The sequence below is a fragment of the Scardinius erythrophthalmus genome, assembly GCF_964197995.2.
Source record: "Scardinius erythrophthalmus genome assembly, chromosome: 19".
NCBI lineage: Eukaryota > Metazoa > Chordata > Actinopteri > Cypriniformes > Leuciscidae > Scardinius > Scardinius erythrophthalmus.
In genome coordinates, this window is record NC_138239.1 from 34,685,443 (window position 1) to 34,704,271 (window position 18,829).

At 39.3% G+C, this 18,829-nt stretch overlaps 1 protein-coding gene across 6 annotated transcripts; it reads left to right on the forward strand.

Moving 5' to 3' along the window:
- Positions 1 to 972: 972 nt before the first annotated feature.
- On the forward strand, positions 973 to 17,974 carry exd2 (exonuclease 3'-5' domain containing 2). 6 transcript variants are annotated; one of them, XR_014032177.1, is made up of 10 exons: positions 973 to 1,116; positions 2,619 to 2,981; positions 3,274 to 3,530; positions 5,234 to 5,360; positions 8,141 to 8,430; positions 10,212 to 10,318; positions 13,098 to 13,233; positions 13,740 to 14,105; positions 16,586 to 17,035; positions 17,655 to 17,829. XR_014032177.1 is itself a non-coding variant. In XM_081394054.1 (9 exons), exons 2-9 carry the CDS (start codon positions 2,649 to 2,651, stop codon positions 16,800 to 16,802), a joined length of 1,842 nt encoding a protein of 613 aa, XP_081250180.1. In that variant the 5' UTR covers positions 976 to 1,116; positions 2,619 to 2,648; the 3' UTR covers positions 16,803 to 17,974. The 6 variants fall into 6 exon arrangements, 4 of the variants coding, with proteins under 4 accessions (XP_081250180.1, XP_081250178.1, XP_081250181.1 ...); XR_014032178.1 differs by having other exon boundaries at positions 980 to 1,116; positions 2,619 to 2,996; XM_081394054.1 differs by having other exon boundaries at positions 976 to 1,116; positions 2,619 to 2,990; positions 16,586 to 17,974.
- Positions 17,975 to 18,829: the final 855 nt, after the last annotated feature.

Sequence of the window (18,829 nt, forward strand, 5' to 3'; positions counted from 1 at the left end):
TGTTTTGCAACTAAATAAACATCATCATGAGATGAACTGCATGCTTTTGCCCGAGGGAAGCAAAAGAGATGCTTCTGAAGCTTCATCCACAGGTCTCGAAGTTGGAAAAAAGTAGATTTATGAGTTATTCTATGCTATGAATTAATATATTTCCCCTGCACACGAGCAGGGGCAGCAAGTGCACATCGAGTGCATTATTTGGGAAAGGTCCCTCCCATTTCCAATTTATATCGAATGGGTAAAGAAAGGGACTTAATGGCATGATATTCTCTAACTGGTCAAGTATGCTGAGTCTGAATAATTCTCTTATTTTCTATTGTGTATCACTGTATTTCAGTTCAATGACTATTAAATTCTTTCCATATTATTCAGGTGTAAATTATTGTCCACCACTGCTGAAACACGTGCTCACGTCATGTGATATCTGATGCTTCTATTAAATATTGTTTAAATCATTTTAAAGAGGGTATTTTGCTGGGTAAATATTTATTAACATGCCATTGCATTAATCACTTTGCACAAACATACTGTTTAGTATTCAAACATCTCCAATAAGACAAAAACAAAATGTCATTCTATTTGAATTTGGCGTAACTGGTGTTGACCTTTCTGGAGGACGAATACTCTAATGTGTAATTCTTCAGTTACATGTTTAGAAAATAAGTGCTCTTTTACAAACCCTTTTTTGAGAGCTCTTACAGAAGATGCCTCTGGAAATCATTGCAAGTTGTTCGCCTAATGTAATGCAGTAAATGCACAATACACACACGTTATGTGCAAAATGCATGCAAATAAAATGACTATAGATGCATTACAGTAACAGTAATTGTGTAAATGTTGTGTTTATTTTCTGAAAATGAATTAAAAATGGCTAAAAAGTTTGCAAAACAACATTCAATTTTCTTTATGCACAATGTTTGTGGTTTTTGTTTCCGGTTGAGAAGACATTGGCAGTTGCGCTTCTCCAGCATTGGTGGCGCTGTGGCGCTGTTGATTTCTGCGAGCGCTGATTAAATAAAACCAGCGAAGAAGCAGCGCTGCAGCTGTTCATCATAAGAGTGTGTGACAGTGAATGGTAATATTCGCTCATTATTCTGACATCTATTCAGTCTTCAGGTACGTAAACCCTCTGCAACATTCACACGAAAACGACATGTTACATAGTGATTTCATTAGATGTGCGAGTCCTAACAATCCGCTAGAATAAAGCACTACATCTGTAACACACACACTGAGATTAAAGTCATTAAATCGGTGTGTGAACGCGATGTGAACTCCTCATCAAACCGCTGTTAGGTCAGTTTGGGTCGAAATGCTTCTTGGTTTTAAATAGCGTTTAGTTTGGTAGCTGCTAATGTTTTCACAAACGCACAATCGGTTTTTAATGAGTAATATATTCTACACAAAATAATTAAGAAGTGTCATTAATACGGCAGGTCATTTGTAGTTGTGTTTGAATGATTTTTAGGATACATAAAACAATTATGTAAAAACCATTCAAACACAACTATGACAAAGGACCTGCCTAATTAATGACACTTCTTAATTATTTTGTGTTGGCAATAATCTAACGTAGGCAATGCATGGTTTCTGCCAAATTATCACAGTTATTACAATAAAAATGCTGTAATTTTTGTGTTAGCCTGTGCTGTTAACAACAACAACAACGACAAAAACAGATCAAGATTTTGAGTTTATGCTTTTGATATTGTAGTAAATGATGGTAGACTAATATAGCCTATTGCTTATGTTCATTCATGGGCTCGTAAATGAAATAAACGGGAGCTTGGGGCAAAAAAAAAATGCTACTAAAATTCAAGATATGAGGCAAAAAAATGCCCCTCAATGAGTTGTTGATTTTTATCCTCATGATTAATACACTGTTTTCCTGAATATCAGCACAATTGCTAATTTTATTGAACTAAACTACTGTATAAAATCAGTTGCGCAAGTTAGTATTGAGTTAGTTAAATTTTTAGACACAATATTGTCCGCTCTTTTTGTTCTAGTTCACAAATGAAACGTTTGACATCTCCAAGCGAAAAACTGTGGTGTTTCATTACTGAATGAATCTGGTTGATGCCGATTTCATTTAATCGATTACATCTTATGGTTCTGAATGAATTTTATCGATCATCAAATGTAAGAATTTGTTGTAAAAGATGATGGATGTGATTAGAAAATCGAGTTTTTTTCTCATTTGTTGCGCATCACATTTGAGCTTCAGCGAGAGGTTTGTTCTCGCGCGTCAAGCAGGTTCGGTTGAGCTTGTTTATGTTCGCTGATCAACGTTTATATGTGAATCTAATATAGTGATATTCATATCATATAGTGATTAAGTCTCTTCAGAAAATTTGGACTAAACAGATCAACTCATGTGGATTAGTTTGACTATCTCTTCATGACCGTTTTGAAGAGTCAAAGTGGTAGTTGCGTAGTCTGTCAATGGAGGGACAGAAAGCTCTCAGATTTCATTCATTCATTTTTGGGTGAACTAACCCTTTAAGCAGACAGTCTATTAATACTCTAATGACTTCTAGTTGACACTTAGTTGCAAACCTCCTTATAGTTAGTAAACTGTCTGGAGTGGACTACTGAAATAGTGTCATCATCTTCAGTTTTAGGTGGGAGTTGGCGCAGCTGCAACGATGTCCAAGCAGAGCACATGGACCGCAGCAGTGGCCACTATGTTAGGAGCCACTCTCGGTGGTCTTTTCCTCTGGCGCAGCATCCGCACTCAAAAGAGAAAGGCCCTCAAGGGCCCCGCTTCGGCTGAGCCCATACAAGCCCAGCTAGAGGTGGAAATCCCCCCCTCACCAGAGTCGCCTGCACCGCCACAGACCGTGAAGCTTCTGCGTGCGCAAACACTGTTAGAGGTGCCGCCTCTGATCGTGAGTTCTCTGGACGAGTGGGAAACGCTTTGGCCTGCGTTTCAAAAGGACCTTTCGGTGTATCCGGTTTTGGGACTGGACTGTGAATGGGTAAAAAGCGTGCGTGTAAGCATGGCTCTGTATGTGATCACATAAGGGCTGCACAATATATCGAAATTATCGAAATATTGCAAATGTGTGTATCGCGATATGCATATCGCAACGGCTTGCAATAATTTAAGCTTATTTTACACACTTGTAGCATTATCGTGTGGAATATCGCATTATTTAATGTTATTGCACATTGCATATTTCTTCAATATCGTGCAGCCCTAGACCACATGTTAGTGTTGTCCTGGGAGCATCAGAGCTCTCCTTCACTAGATGTTGTGTGCTTCCCCAGGTGTCTGTCAAAGGCAAGGCCTGTGCGGTGTCTTTACTCCAGTTGGCGACGTTCTCCGGCCGCTGCATGCTGGTCAGACTGCTGAAGTTTCGTAATGCGCAGATTCCTCTACCTAAGGCTCTCATGGGGGTCTTGTCTGACCCCTGTGTGCTGAAGGTCGGGGTGGGATGTTATGAGGATGGCAAACGCCTGACCCACGATCATGGTCTGACTCTGAGTTGCACCGTGGACCTGCGTTACCTGGCCCTCAGACAGAGGTAAGGCCTCAGTTTGATACTGCAGTCATTTTAATTTACTGTTGTAGTCAACCAGTCAGTTTATTTATAGGGCACTAATTGACTGACCATTGCGCTCTACATCATCATCAAACATGCATTAATAAAAACAACCTAAAAAATAAAACAGGAGCTGCACAGTTAATCGTTAAAGATCGCGATCTCGATTCGAACACCCACGTGATCTTATTACGAGATGTCAACGTTCCGGCTCTATCTATCAAACCTTTGACAAGTATGATCACAACGAACATTCAGATCTGTGTTGGCACAGTATCATTATTTATGTGTTACAAGTATTCAAATGATCACAGAAGTACTGGGAAAAAAGTTAATAGTTCTGGTTTAAAAAGGTAAATCACCTTTTTTAAGATTTCAAAGATTGTTTCAGTTACATTGTTACACCAGTAGGTGGCGGCAAGTGACCGTTAAATGTATTTGTCATTGAATCATTCAAGAGATCTGATTCATCCATTAATGAAACAAGTGAAGTATTTATGAGTGAGTCATTAAATCATTCATTCAAAACTATTTTTTTTCTAAATAATTAATTACCTAATTAAATATTTATTAAATAGTCTCCAATTAACAGTTAACATTTTGTAAGAACTTCTAGTAAATGACATTTATTTTGTCTGGTTGACCATTCAGAGCCGTGGGAGAATCATGATCTCTATTTTAAACAAAAAAAATCATGATTCTCAGTTTATCCAGAACTGTGCAGCTCTACATCAGATCATACATTAATAATCAGAAATACAATAAAACAATAACTGCATTTCTAATTTATACTCCAATTCAAATATGTTTGTTTTAAGTTTAGATTTGTATTCTGCCTCTATCTATTAGGGCTGCACAAATCACGATTAACCGAACGCGATATGGCTTAGCGCGATTTATAAAATCACAAAGGCTAAGATTTTAATTAAACATATGCTCTGCTTTTATTTTTTTTCCATTTACATGCGAACAATTAGTAATATTTATGTGAGCGTAGTATCTCGGAGTCCCCGTGCACCGCCGAACCATTGTGTTGATTTTCCGTGAGACGTTGCAGGTTAATCCGGGTGGAGTACACAATTAAAAACAGCAGTCCAATGTGTATAAAGTGGTACAACCACATCGCAACCGTAAAGGCGCGGAGAATAATATAACCTGGAAAAAAACAAACAAACAAAATAGGAGAAAGGAGCGGCAGCCAAACGCTGCAGTTTGCAGCCCTACTATCTATAAATGATCGTGTCAAGACACATTTATTTAAATTGACCTTTATACAATACAGATTAATAACAGAACAGGAAAATAAGTATATTATATTATAAAAAAAATTATATATAATATATAATAATTATATGTAATATATAATTATATATATATATATATATATATATATATATATATATATATATATATATATATATATATATATATATATATATATATATATATATAAGTTCAGTCCAGCTATGAGCTGCTCTACAGAAGACAACAGTGTCTTTATTCAGCTCAATTTAGTTTAGTGACTCAATTCAGTTCAGTAACTGTGTCTATGTTGTAGAGTTAGTGTGAATATCAATCTCAATTCAGTTAATTTTGTTTAAGCTGAGTGTTCAGTAATTGTTGGCAGGTGTCTATAAAAGTCATGATTTCTGGGGTGACATGAGGTGATGTTGACTGTGTTGAAGGCAAGCGGTGCTGAATAACGGCTTGAGTCTGAAGTCTCTGGCTGCAGACCTGCTGAATGTCTCGCTGGACAAATCTCTGGAGCTGCGCTGCAGTGACTGGGAGGCGGATGCGTTGACCCCGGAGCAGGTGAGGAACGCGGCCTCGGTCTCACACACTTCACCTGGGGACCAGCGCCGCAGTAAGACTATCAGAGGCCCCTGGGCTTCAGCTCTTGAGGGACCCTTCATCCACCAGAACTATTACACACATTCATTCAATCTTCTTAATCACAAAGCGCAAGTGATCAGCCTTTTTATTTTGCAGGAGTAAATGCCATTAACAAAACATCTGAACCTATAGGTCTGTCATATAAAATATACACACACATCTCTGCGTAAACTACATATTGGCATTTAGTTCGACCTCTTTGCACAGGCTACTTAGAACTACTGCCTACATCAGCTCCAACTTCCTATCAGATCAGCCTTTTGTTTTGCAGAAATAAAAGCAATAAAACTTTCATATACAAAATTTCACTTTCACGTTCAACTAATGTTCAAAATCTGCCGCGCCAAAGAGCGCCACTCGCATGTAGTTTTGTTAATGTACATAATGAATGAACTCTTAAGTTAGAAGTTTGAGAATTCTGCATTTTTCAGCAAAGCGTTTGTCTTTCTGTGACTTTAATAAAGTATTAAAGGCTCTATACAGCCTCTGCTTTGTATAGAGAGCTACAATAATATAGATCACGCTTTCTTTTCCCCTTTGCTCTGTTTTTTTCAAACACTTCAAGCTCATCAACACTGTTCACTCTTGAAGTGAACTTTCACCTGTTTGGTGATTAGATGTAACTGTTTTCGACTGCTGTCCAGAACTGAAAGCGACGCGACTGGTGTGCGATACCTGTGAGTTGCTAGACGCGGCCCGTCTTGACACTTCACACACTGGACTTGAAATGCCCGCACATGCATTCAAAGCAAAGAGATAAAGCGTAGTTTTAAAGGGACAGTCAACTCATAAAAAAATACGGTTATAATTTCTGCGCTTTTAACAGCAAAAACGTGTTCTATGTGGACCGGCCCTAACGTTGATTCGGCATGTTCAATCAGCGAAAACAAGCTCCAACAGACACCAACGGGTAACGCACTGATCCGACAAAACCCGTTGCCGTCTGTCGTCGCAGTGTGAATTGGCATTTAAATACTCAAGCTCTTAAAGGAGAACTTGGTAACTTTTTTAACTTAATAAAACTGTCTAGAAATCATTTGGATGGTTAAACAACCTGTTCTGGTGATATTGTTGACTTTCCCCGCTCCCCCCAGCGTTCCCAGGTGGAAAACCAACCTTTGCAAGTTGCAACATGGGGACTACCGTCCCGGCAAGATAGAAATTGGAAGTCTCGTGAGAAGCGAGAATGTAGAACGAGAACGAGCGTGAAACACGAATTGCTTTACGGCAATTCGACATACACGCACACACACACACATGTATGATGTATTACCAGATTACCCACCTCGGTAACAGCTCCACACGATACAGCTGGCTTGCTCCGATCAAAACAAACGCACATGAGCAGCGGTAGAGAGGGGGAGGAGGCCGCCGCAAGTGAGGTTTTTACGACCGTGTTGTGAAATATACACCCCCCCACAGCTGTAGGGGGAGCTCGTGGGGAAAACATGCGACAACAAAAGGGAAAATCAGCAAAGAAGTGACTAGAGTTCGCTAGAGTTGCCGAGTTCTCCTTTAAAACGGTGGATTCTAGTCTCACGTAGTCAGAAAAAATATGGATGACGCCCCTTCGCTCTCTTCCATTGGTGAGAAGTGAAGCCGCCAGTGTCCCGATATGGCGCTGACATCTTTGGACTTGAGTCTGCGCAGTAGCGATCTCGGGACCCGAGTCTTTAATTAATTATCAGCGTGATGACAACTACAATAAATGACAGAAACCATCTTTGGAAAAAAGATATTTGAAGTGTAATTTGTTTAGTTGGTCTCACGTGCCGTTGAATAACACGGGGAGGCGGGGCTTATGACCTATACTAGGACCAGTCACCGGGGTGGGGGGTGGGGGGGGCGATCGAGACACTTTGGCTTCACTTTTCAGGGCTTGTGCGGCACGCTTGAGTCAGACCTACAGACTGATGGCAGGTCTGGACTCCATCGCAGCTTTCATTGGCTAAGGACCGCCCAGAGGCCGTCTGACTGACATGTAAAGCAGCCAATCACAGTTCGTTTTGTTCCATGATGGTTGGGGGCATGAAAATTTAATGCCGATGTCCCTACAATAACAGACCGGTGTGTGAAACTCTTGGACGTATTTTTAAAGTCTATGCCGTGATCTTTACATGCTTTTGAAAATCCAGTGTTTAGTTGATCCTGATAAACGCTCATTGACACAGTTGTAAACAGCTTTCCTCTTCCATGAGGGTTTGGCGTCAATCTTTATTTTTCAGGCGGACCGTTAAAGAACATACACACATGTCTCCTGGACATCCTGTTGAGTTCAACCAATCAGATAATGACTTTGAAAATCCTGAAGCGTTTCCAGTAAAGTGTGCCTTATGCACCAGACGTTATAGTTGTCGTGTGGACAATTCTTTTGCATATTTTACAATTCTACAAACTATATTGGTAACACTTTACAATAAGGTTCATTAGTTAACAACCTTAGTTAACATGAACTAATAATGAACTGCACTTCTACAGCATTTACTAATACGTTATTAAAATTTAAGGTTGTATTTGTTAACATTAGTTAATGCTCTGTGAGCTAACATTTAACAATGAACAGCTGGATTTGTATTAACTAACATTAACAAAGATTAATAAATATTGTAACAAATGTATTGCTCATAGTTAATGTTACACAAATGAACCTTACTGTAAAGTGTTAGCACTATATGTCTGTCTCATACTGTCTCCTCCAGATGACGTATGCAGCGCGTGATGCCCAGATCTCTATAGCCCTCTTCCTGCACCTGCTGGAGCCCCGTCTGCCCGCTGAGGGTGGCGCCGTGTTCGCCCCGCTGGCTGCCTGCTGTCAGGGGCTGGTGGATGTGCCCTTTAGGGGGCGCTATAGTGCTGGAGAGGGGGAGGAAGGGGAGAGGCGGCGGCGGAGCCGGAAGTCCACAGTGGACAGTCCTGAGTCTGGAGACCAGCAAGTTCCAGACCCACGGCGGAACAAGCGCAAACCACTGGGCATCGGCTACTCGGCCAGGTAATGAGGGAACTGGGAGATTTTCCTGTAATTTGTCACGATAGAAATGCATCTGACCAAAGATAATGAAATGTACGACTAATCTTTCAAAATGGTTTTGAAGTTGAGAATACAAAATACAACAAACTAGGGCTGTGAAACGAATTAATCGTGACTAATTGCATACAAAATAAAGGTTTGTGTTTACATAATGTGTGTGTACTGTGTATAATTATTTTGTATATATAAATACACACACATGCATGCGTATATTTAAGAAAAATTTATTTATATATAAAATTTATATATAATATAAATTATATATACAGTGTATATACATGCAAATATTTCTTAAATATATACTTGCATGCATGTGTATTTATATGTACATATTATACACTCACCTAAAGGATTATTAGGAACACCTGTTCAATTTCTCATTAATGCAATTATCTAATCAACCAATCACATGGCAGTTGCTTCAATGCATTTAGGGGTGTGGTCCTGGTCAAGACAATCTCCTGAACTCCAAACTGATTGTCAGAATGGGAAAGAAAGGTGATTTAAGCAATTTTGAGCGTGGCATGGTTGTTGGTGCCAGACGGGCCGGTCTGAGTATTTCACAATCTGCTCAGTTACTGGGATTTTCACGCACAACCATTTCTAGGGTTTACAAAGAATGGTGTGAAAAGGGAAAAACATCCAGTATACGGCAGTCCTGTGGGCGAAAATGCCTTGTTGATGCTAGAGGTCAGAGGAGAATGGGCCGACTGATTCAAGCTGATAGAAGAGCAACTTTGACTGAAATAACCACTCGTTACAACCGAGGTATGCAGCAAAGCATTTGTGAAGCCACAACACGCACAACCTTGAGGCGGATGGGCTACAACAGCAGAAGACCCCACCGGGTACCACTCATCTCCACTACAAATAGGAAAAAGAGGCTACAATTTGCACGAGCTCACCAAAATTGGACAGTTGAAGACTGGAAAAATGTTGCCTGGTCTGATGAGTCTCGATTTCTGTTGAGACATTCAGATGGTAGAGTCAGAATTTGGCGTAAACAGAATGAGAACATGGATCCATCATGCCTTGTTACCACTGTGCAGGCTGGTGGTGGTGGTGTAATGGTGTGGGGGATGTTTTCTTGGCACACTTTAGGCCCCTTAGTGCCAATAGGGCATCGTTTAAATGCCATGGCCTACCTGAGCATTGTTTCTGACCATGTCCATCCCTTTATGACCACCATGTACCCATCCTCTGATGGCTACTTCCAGCAGGATAATGCACCATGTCACAAAGCTCGAATCATTTCAAATTGGTTTCTTGAACATGACAATGAGTTCACTGTACTAAAATGGCCCCCACAGTCACCAGATCTCAACCCAAAAGAGCATCTTTGGGATGTGGTGGAACGGGAGCTTCGTGCCCTGGATGTGCATCCCACAAATCTCCATCAACTGCAAGATGCTATCCTATCAATATGGGCCAACGTTTCTAAAGAATGCTTTCAGCACCTTGTTGAATCAATGCCACGTATTAAGGCAGTTCTGAAGGCGAAAGGGGGTCAAACACAGTATTAGTATGGTGTTCCTAATAATCCTTTAGGTGAGTGTATATGTAAATTATACACAGTACACACACACATATATTATGTAAACACAAACTTTTATTTTGGCTGTGATTAATAGCTCTACAACAAATCTCTTGCACAAAGCATTACAATTTGTCATGTTTTAGATATTTGGTTCAAAACTTTAGGACATGCAGTGACTGTTGATGTGCTTTTTGTCTTCATCCAGGAAATCCCCCCTCTATGATAACTGTTTCCTTCATGCTCCTGACGGGCAGCCGCTCTGCACATGTGACAAGAAGAAAGCAAAATGGTACCTGGAAAAGGGCATAGGAGGTACACAATGTTATAAATGTGGAAATTATAAATGCAGAGTCGAAATGCATTTCCCCCCTCACCTTGTGTAAATAATGCAGTATGAGAGTGTAACAGAGTAGTTTGCTTATGATAACAATGAAGTAAAACTTTTACAGTGTCTGTTACATATTACATGTACTTACTGTAGTACTCTAACCCTAACCCTATAGGATGTTAATATTACTCCGTAATTAAATGTATAATGTAACAAAGAGACCTTAAAATAAAGCATAACCATTTATTATTTTTACAATAATGTAATATTGAAGTGGGCCAGGATCCAAAAAAGGGTTACATTTATTTTAAGATGTCCTTGTTACAGTGTAATTATACAATTAAGTGTTGAGTAGTATTAATTTGCATGCACTTACTATGGTTTGAGTTAGGATTAGGGTTTTGTTTATGGTCAGTTGCTTGTATTTATGTATAATTTACTGTTATTACTATAGTAAGTACATGTAATATGTAAAATAAAAATATTTAATTTGGCAGTGGATGCTATCATTACCAGGGTAAGTATTAACTAAAACATGAAAAACCTTTTCATTATTTGAAAAAAATGTATCGAAATAAAATAAAAATCTAAAAAAAAATGAACACATTTTATTTCAGCTAGTTACCAAGGCAACATTTATCATTTTCATTGTTTAAAAACTAAATGTAAGAACTTAACATAATATGAACTATGAAGACATTTAAAGCAAAAACTAATAAAATGACACATGCTAGAAATTACTGAAACTCAAAAACAAAATATATAGCTTGTTAATATTTATTTTTATATCAAAAACTGTGATCATTACAGAGAAGAAAAAACATTCTTTAAAAATATTATCTAAAAGTGGATTTTATGTCATTCTATCTTTAGTATTTATTTAGAAAGTCTACAAGGAAATCATAGATTTTTGTTTCCATTTTCATATGCTTTGATTCGGTAAATATTGAGTGAAGTTTTCACTGAAGAATGCCATCGTTGCTAAGGAATATAGTTGGCCGTCGCTCATAGAGCCATTTATACATACACTTAATGTACACTTATTGATGTTTATTCTTGATGTGAGATTCTTAATTCATGGTTAGTTTGAACACAAGGTTAAACATGGAAAATCTATATTTATAGCAAATCAGGTTGGCACGGAGCGATGTATAAACTAAACTCGCTGAGACTGTAATACATAAAGTAAGCTACATGTAGGATAAATATGTGACAACGTTTCTGCGACAGCTCTCTGATGCGGTGTAATACATCAGTATCTGAATTCCTCGCTTAATCTCACTCACTTCTTGCTTGTAAAGTGCACTCAACTGTCACACACTATATTGAGATTAGAGAATCAGTAAACAAGTGAGTGACTTTAGACACAGCCAAAGAGTGGACTCCCCATCACTACTGCCAGTCTGACGTTTGTCGGAGAGAGTGAGAAGACGGCTGTATTAGAACTATTCCAGGCGTTTTAAGCTAAAATGGGGGTCAACCTTGAACAAATTGCAACAGAATCAAACTCAACTGATTTTGTATCCTCCATATGTTCTGAGTAAGGAAAAAAAAGCCCCGAAGAATCCCATTAGGGGGAAGTTCTGAAAAAGACCCAAATATAGCCTATTCATTCTTTTTCTTACTTGAATAGGGTAAAAAATGTAACCTTTAGATATCACCATGAAAATTACTGAGTTGATTACTGATATCAAGACAAACAAAAAATGTATTACAAGTTTTTTTAAATTGTTTGTTAAGCTGGACAAACGGTGCATAATCTAATTATGTATGTGCTAATTTGCATAAACACCACAACAGATCTAAACATTGGGTCTAGCCAGGTGAAAATGTCTTGTTGAATCTTGTTGACACACAACAGTAAAATACTTAATATTAAGGTCTGAATGAAACCCATTTAGGCTACCCATGAGCATTAATACATAGAGGCTGGAAGAAGTACTTTAGAAACCAGCCTTTATTAATTATTATTGCAGAGATGGGGTTTGGGGCTGGGTCCGTGGGACTGTTTCTGGGGATTCACTTTTTATTTTACTTACCTTTTGTCTTCTGCATTCTCCTTACCATTGTCTCCTGTTCTTCCCTCAGACTCGTCCCCCAGAAACAGTCCCACGGACCCAACCCTTAACCCAATCTCTTAAAAATTAATAAAGGCTGGTTTCTAAAGTACTTCTTCCTGCCTCTATGTATTAATGCTCATGGGTAGCCGTAATGGGTTTCATTCAGACCTTAACATTAAGTATTTTACTGTTATTTGTCAACAAGATTCAACAAGACATTTTCACCTGGCTAGACCCAATGTTTAGATCTGTTGTGGTATTTATGCAAATTAGCACATCTGTAATTAGATTATGCACCGTTTGTCCATGTTAACAAACCATTTAAAAAAACTTGTAATACATTTTTTGTTTGTCTTGATGTAAGTAATCAACTCAGTAATTTTCATGGTGATATCTAAAGGTTAAATTTTTTTACCCTATTCAAGTAAGAAAAATAATGAATAGGCGTATGAATAGGATATTTTTGGGTCTTTTTCAGAACTTTCCCCTAATGGGATTCTTCGGGACTTTTTTTTCCTTACTCAGGACATATGGAGGATACAAAATCAGTTGAGTTTGATTGTTGCAGTTTGTTCAACCTTTTTTCCTAAAACACCTGGACTGAACAGTGTATTCATCAATCAGCATTCAGGTTCAAAATTATCCTATGTATAATGTCTAATATAATTGATTAAAGTGTGATCTGTACATAATTTAATCTCAGAATTGGTCAGTGAAGATCCCTTCATTGTCCGGCTGCTGTTCGAGCCGTCAGGGCGTCCCGACTCGCAGAAAGACTACTACCTCACAGCCAAGGAGAATCTCTGTGTGGTGTGCGGGAAAGCTGAGTCTTACATCAGGTTTGTCTCGTGTTTCCTGTGGAGTTGTCAAAAGTACTGACTTCTGTACCAAGTCGGTACTGAAATTTTAATAATGTGACGTTTTGAGCGCTGTTGAGCGGAATCATAAACACTTCTGATTGGCCGTATGGTGTTCACGTGCTCTCATGTCTGTGATTGGCTATAATGATCAACGCACGGGAGTGTTTGAAAGTGTTTTGAAAGCGAGTGTATCTGTATCTGTGTAAGCGCTCGGTGAAGAGCGTCATGGATTGTATATTTACAACGTTTTTGAGGCGCTGATCATTTTAGCCAATCATAGACATATTTGATGAGCGCATGAACACAATGGCCAATTAGTGTTGACGATTCCGCTCAACAGTGCTCAGTGTCACATTTTTAAAATTTCAGTACCAACTTGGTACTGAAGTCGGTACTTTTTGGCAACTCTAGTTTACTGTGATTCTCGAGTTTGTTTTGAAAGTGGGACTTGTCATCTCAACAGTTGTTTTTCCATTTTAACCCAGGAAGAACATTGTCCCACACGAATATAGGCGCCACTTCCCGGCTGAGATGAAGGACCACAACTCGCACGACATACTGCTGCTGTGCACCTCGTGTCACGCGGCCTCAAACGTGTACGACGGGCTCCTGAAGCAGCAGCTGGCCGATGATCACTCCGCTCCGCAGGGCTGCGAGGAGGGCTTTCGGCTGCTGGAGGACTCGGATCGGCGACGGGTGCGCTCGGCCTCACGGGCTCTCCTCAGCTCCAGCGACGGCATGCCCCAGTCCAGGAGAGAGGAGCTCCTGGCAGTCATCCAGAGCTTCTTCTGCAGCGGACAGCAGGAGGTCACGCAGGAGATGCTTCAGAAAGCTGCAGCGTTGGAAACCAGGTTAGATTCCTTTGCGAGTGTCTACTTGCCATAGCTTATTTTGACCAGAAAACACCCACATAATAGATGGATAGATTTTATTTGTCCTCGAGAGGAAATTTGTTTCCACCGTAGATGTGTACATAAACACAAACACGCATAACATGTTAAATTATCAACATATCATAATAGCATCAAAAATAGTTGCTGACATCACACAGAAAAAGAAAAAAAACTGCAACAAGAGAGCATAAGTGATGTATCAATGGCCGATTCCCTGTGTTTAGAGCTCGTATAGAGACAGGAACAAAACCTGTTCTGCGTTTCTGTTACGCCCTTCACCCGCTAACTTCCCTCCGTCTTGTTCACTCGGATGTACGTCATTGCTTTACGTTGCACGACTGCCCACTAACGTCCTAAGCCCTTGATCACTTGGAATCAGCTGTGGAGTTGATTTATTTATTTTTCCCTTTAAGAATTTGTTTAATGCAGCATCCAAATGTATATAGGTGTGTTTGGGTTGTTTTGAATAAAAAAAATTTGAATTAATATATCATTAAGTTGTTTGTTGTAGTGGTGATTAGATTAGGGACGTCACAATCGTACTGCATTGTGGGACATATAGGTGCCTGAAGTGTGCATATGAAGTAGACTCGCTCCCTCGGTCAAAATCGAGGGAACGAGGGTCTGTCCATATAAACTTTCCTCGTCCACTTCACAAAGTGGAACGCACTTCAAAATGGCGGCAGGGATTCCCCCGAGGGGAAGTGCTAAGGGAAGTTCGCAAGTGCGTGTCTAAAAGTGGACTGGAACGCAGCCCTGGCCTTTCTACACATCAGTAACCTATACCTATGGCCAGAAGGCAGGGGGATAAAATATTTGTAAAGTGGTTGGTCTGAGTCGTTTTAATAGCGCTTTGGTGGCCATAGGTCTGTGAAAGCGCTATATAAATGCAGTCCATTTACCATTTAGACAGGAAATGGCCGTCTTACAGAAATGTAAAACAAACAGCTAAAATTAGTTTTAAAGTACCCCAAGATGCTATTTTAAAGGTTCCTAATTTTGTTTTGGAGGTCTCCGACAATAGGATTACATGCATCCAAAGTCATAATATACATTGCAGCATCAGCTCTTTTCTCACAGTGTCTGAAACTGTTCAATCAAGGATTCGGTCTCTCTAAACCCCACCTCTGATCTGGTCAGTCAGATGGCCCAGTCTGTTGTGAATGGTCGACTCATTACCATATCTGAATCTCCACTGGCGTGGAGCGTTTTTAGTTCATTCCTATGGAAGCTCAACTTTCATAAGAATTGATTGAAAACGCTCACTCTGCTCCGCACCATTATGAATGGCTGTGCGCATTTTACTTTCTCTTTTGAATTAGCGCCCCTTCCCCGATGACACCGGTGTTAAGTGTTGTCAGACATCGATTAACCGGTGGGAAAACTTCCTCACCATCACGTCATCCCTACGCTTCATTCACAGTGATACGAACAGTAACAATGGCTTCAGTTTTACCGTATCAAATGCAGCACGACCCAAACTCTTCCAGACCTCAGTTATAACTGCTGTGTTCGAGGACAGGGCAAAGTAGATATTGTTCGCGAGTAGCCAATGGTATTGATTTAAAATTAAAGTTCTGACTTGCTTAATTTGGATGTTGTTATTGCATATTTTAATGCATATATGTCTCTCCTGTTGTATAAAACAGCCTATACTATTACATGATGTATTTTAACAGTATTGTTCAATAAAACCATGAGGACTTGCTTTTGATACGATATTGGGAAAAATCTGATTACTCGATAATTCGAAATATGTCAAAATATCCTTAAGGGTTTTTTTAACTTAAGGGGTTTATTGCAACCAGACCCTGGTCTCTAGATCAAAAGTGTGTGTCCCTACTTTAAAGTCCCCCTGTGGTGAATATCAAGTTTTTAATGTTTATTTGTCTGTGGTGTTTTTAATATGCTTTAAGACTAACCATGTGCAAATGCACAAGTCAACACCATTGCTGAGTATCTTCTCCTTAAAACTGCAGAGAAAAAAAAGAGCGTCTCAAACTCAGTTTGAAATCGCCAGTGATTCTTACATCATAAACTATCTTGTAACCAATCAGATCAACGTGCGGGCGGGCTTTAGCATATCTTTAACTATGCTATGGAGCAGGGGGGTCTCAACAGAAGGGGTAAAATTATTGACTACATACAATGACACTTAAATGTAAATCCATGGAATGTTTACCAGTTTTATTTTGCACTGAGTCAGATTGCTGAGGCAGTAATTGCACAAACATTAAGCAACTGTTAAAATGGTACACTTGGGATTGGGTGTTTTCTTACTATACAGTGCAGATACAACTAGTCGGGCCAAAATGCTGAACACCAGATCTTTGTCTTGGCATTCATATGTTAATGTCCTTACGAATGTGAAGATTTGGACTGGGGGGTTTTCGAGTTCTGTAAGGTCCTGAAAGTTGATGTCTTTTCTACCTTTGCAGGATCTTTAATGAGAGTTACGTTCCACATGGACTGAAGGTAGTGCAGGCGTACGCCGAGCGCGGCCTGCGTGGCCTGATGGAGCTGGAGTGCTGCTGGCGACAACACTTTCTGACCAGCATGAAGCCGCGCCATTTGCCCCCTCTCTGGTCCGTCAACCACAACCATGACAAATATCTGCGCAAGTATGGCGAGGACCTTCAAATCCAGCTCAATTGAGCTCCTCGCCACCCAAACAGAAAGACTTTGTGCTACAACTGCTGGAATAGGACGGTTCCCACCGTGTGTTTAACACCTTGGTGTCCTGTCCTGTGTTGTTTGTGTACCAGAGACACTCTCCCTGACCACAGGCAAGCCCTGGTGTTGACTTCCAAACGAGAAAAACAACAACAACATAAGACTAGACTGTGGCCCCAGTTTGAACGGGCTCTAAGGGACCAGATGGAGATTGGGTAAGAGACTCTTTTGGGATCGGAAGCCACTGTGGTGAACGGCAGAACGTTAAACTCAACGGTGCGAAAACAGAAATGGTGATCGGTAAAATAACAGCGTAATGCGCGCACTTTTTAATGTTGAAAATGATGAAAAGCATTCTCATTTCCCTGTGGAAAGTAGATTCTACTGTATTTTAACCAGCCCAAACCTTTTCTTCTTAATTCTTAATCATCAATTGAATACAACATTCATAGGCAGGTTTGAGGCCATATTAAATATTTAGTTATTTGTTAAATCAGTTTGTCTTTTGAAGCTATACAAAAATGAAATGCCCATAATGGAGCTTTATCGTTTCGGTTTAAAATTTCAGGCTGTTTTTTGTGTTTAGTGGGTTTTGAGGAAAACTCCCTTTATCTTTGAAAGACTGGACCAAATTAAGCACAGCTTCTGTACTATAATCCTCCTTGAGGTCAGGACACCTCCAAAACACACCAGAACATCTTTCGTGTGTGAATATATATATATATATTTCCCTGACCGATTGAAGACGGGCTAAAATGATGCTGGAAAAAATGTAATTCTCAACATTCTCACCCGATCAAGATTAAATAGTGCCAGTTTGTGTTGTATTTGCAGTTACAGCCGGAGAGATTCAGCTCCATGGATAGTAACGCATATAAATGGCCAAATCAAGGAAACTGACGTCTGAGCCTAACATTTGTAATTTAACTTAAGAAACACTACAGCTTTACTTTTTATTTACATTTGTCCATGTGTAACCTATTAAAAGCTGCTGTGTTTCCTTAATGTCAATAAAAAAAAAATTAAATTTCAAATCTTATGCCTGTATGAGTTGGCTAGTGGTTCTCAGTTTCTTCTTTACTTTGTAGATGATGTATAATATACTTTTGTTTCACATCCTGAATGATCGTATCACATAAAACAGTCCAACACTCGTACAGTTTTACTGTTTATTACTTAGAAAATCAAGATTTAATAAATAATCTGTAGAAACGTAAAAAAAAAAAAAGCTTTCTTTTGGTCACTTCAGTGATATTGGGTCTAAAATGGGGGTCAACATCAGTAGTGACTCGTCTAGTGATTCTGGAACAGCAGCTTTAAGGCCTCTTCGATTGTGGCATCAGAACAATCTGTTTGTCAAATGACAGTTTTGGATCCGTGTCAAATATTCTACGTTTCACAGTAATAGTACACAAGTTGAAATCAAACAAAATGGGGTAATGTTACAAACATTTCGTCACATTTAGGGCCAGTCACAGTATTTAGTTTGGTGGCCAAGTGTTCTGTTAGAGTAGTGCATAGCATTTGTCAGATAAGCAATACATAAACATTTAAAATCTTTCCTGTCTCATAAGACATGAACATACAACTTGAGCACAATATTATTAAAGACATCAAGTGGCACAACTAACATGACAAACAAACACTGTTATTTTAAAATGCTTCACTATACTACTCCATTATCCAATTAAGAAGTAATCGTCGCTGGTGTAATGTGAGCATGACGTAGTAGATTGTCAAAAAATCATTAACAATAATATAATATTTGTCACTGTCTGGATGTCTATAGTTACTGCTTTAGGCTTTGGTGAACTGCAGTTAAAACTATTATACACTGAATAATTACACTGATACTCTGAATAATTTTCATACAGCTGAATGATTTAGAACAATGAATTTAGTTTTTTGATTGAGGCACAACCACATTTTAACAACCGACTGCTACTTATTGCTTTTGCATCTATATATCTTCTTGACTTAGACCACAATAGGAATAGTACAGATCACTG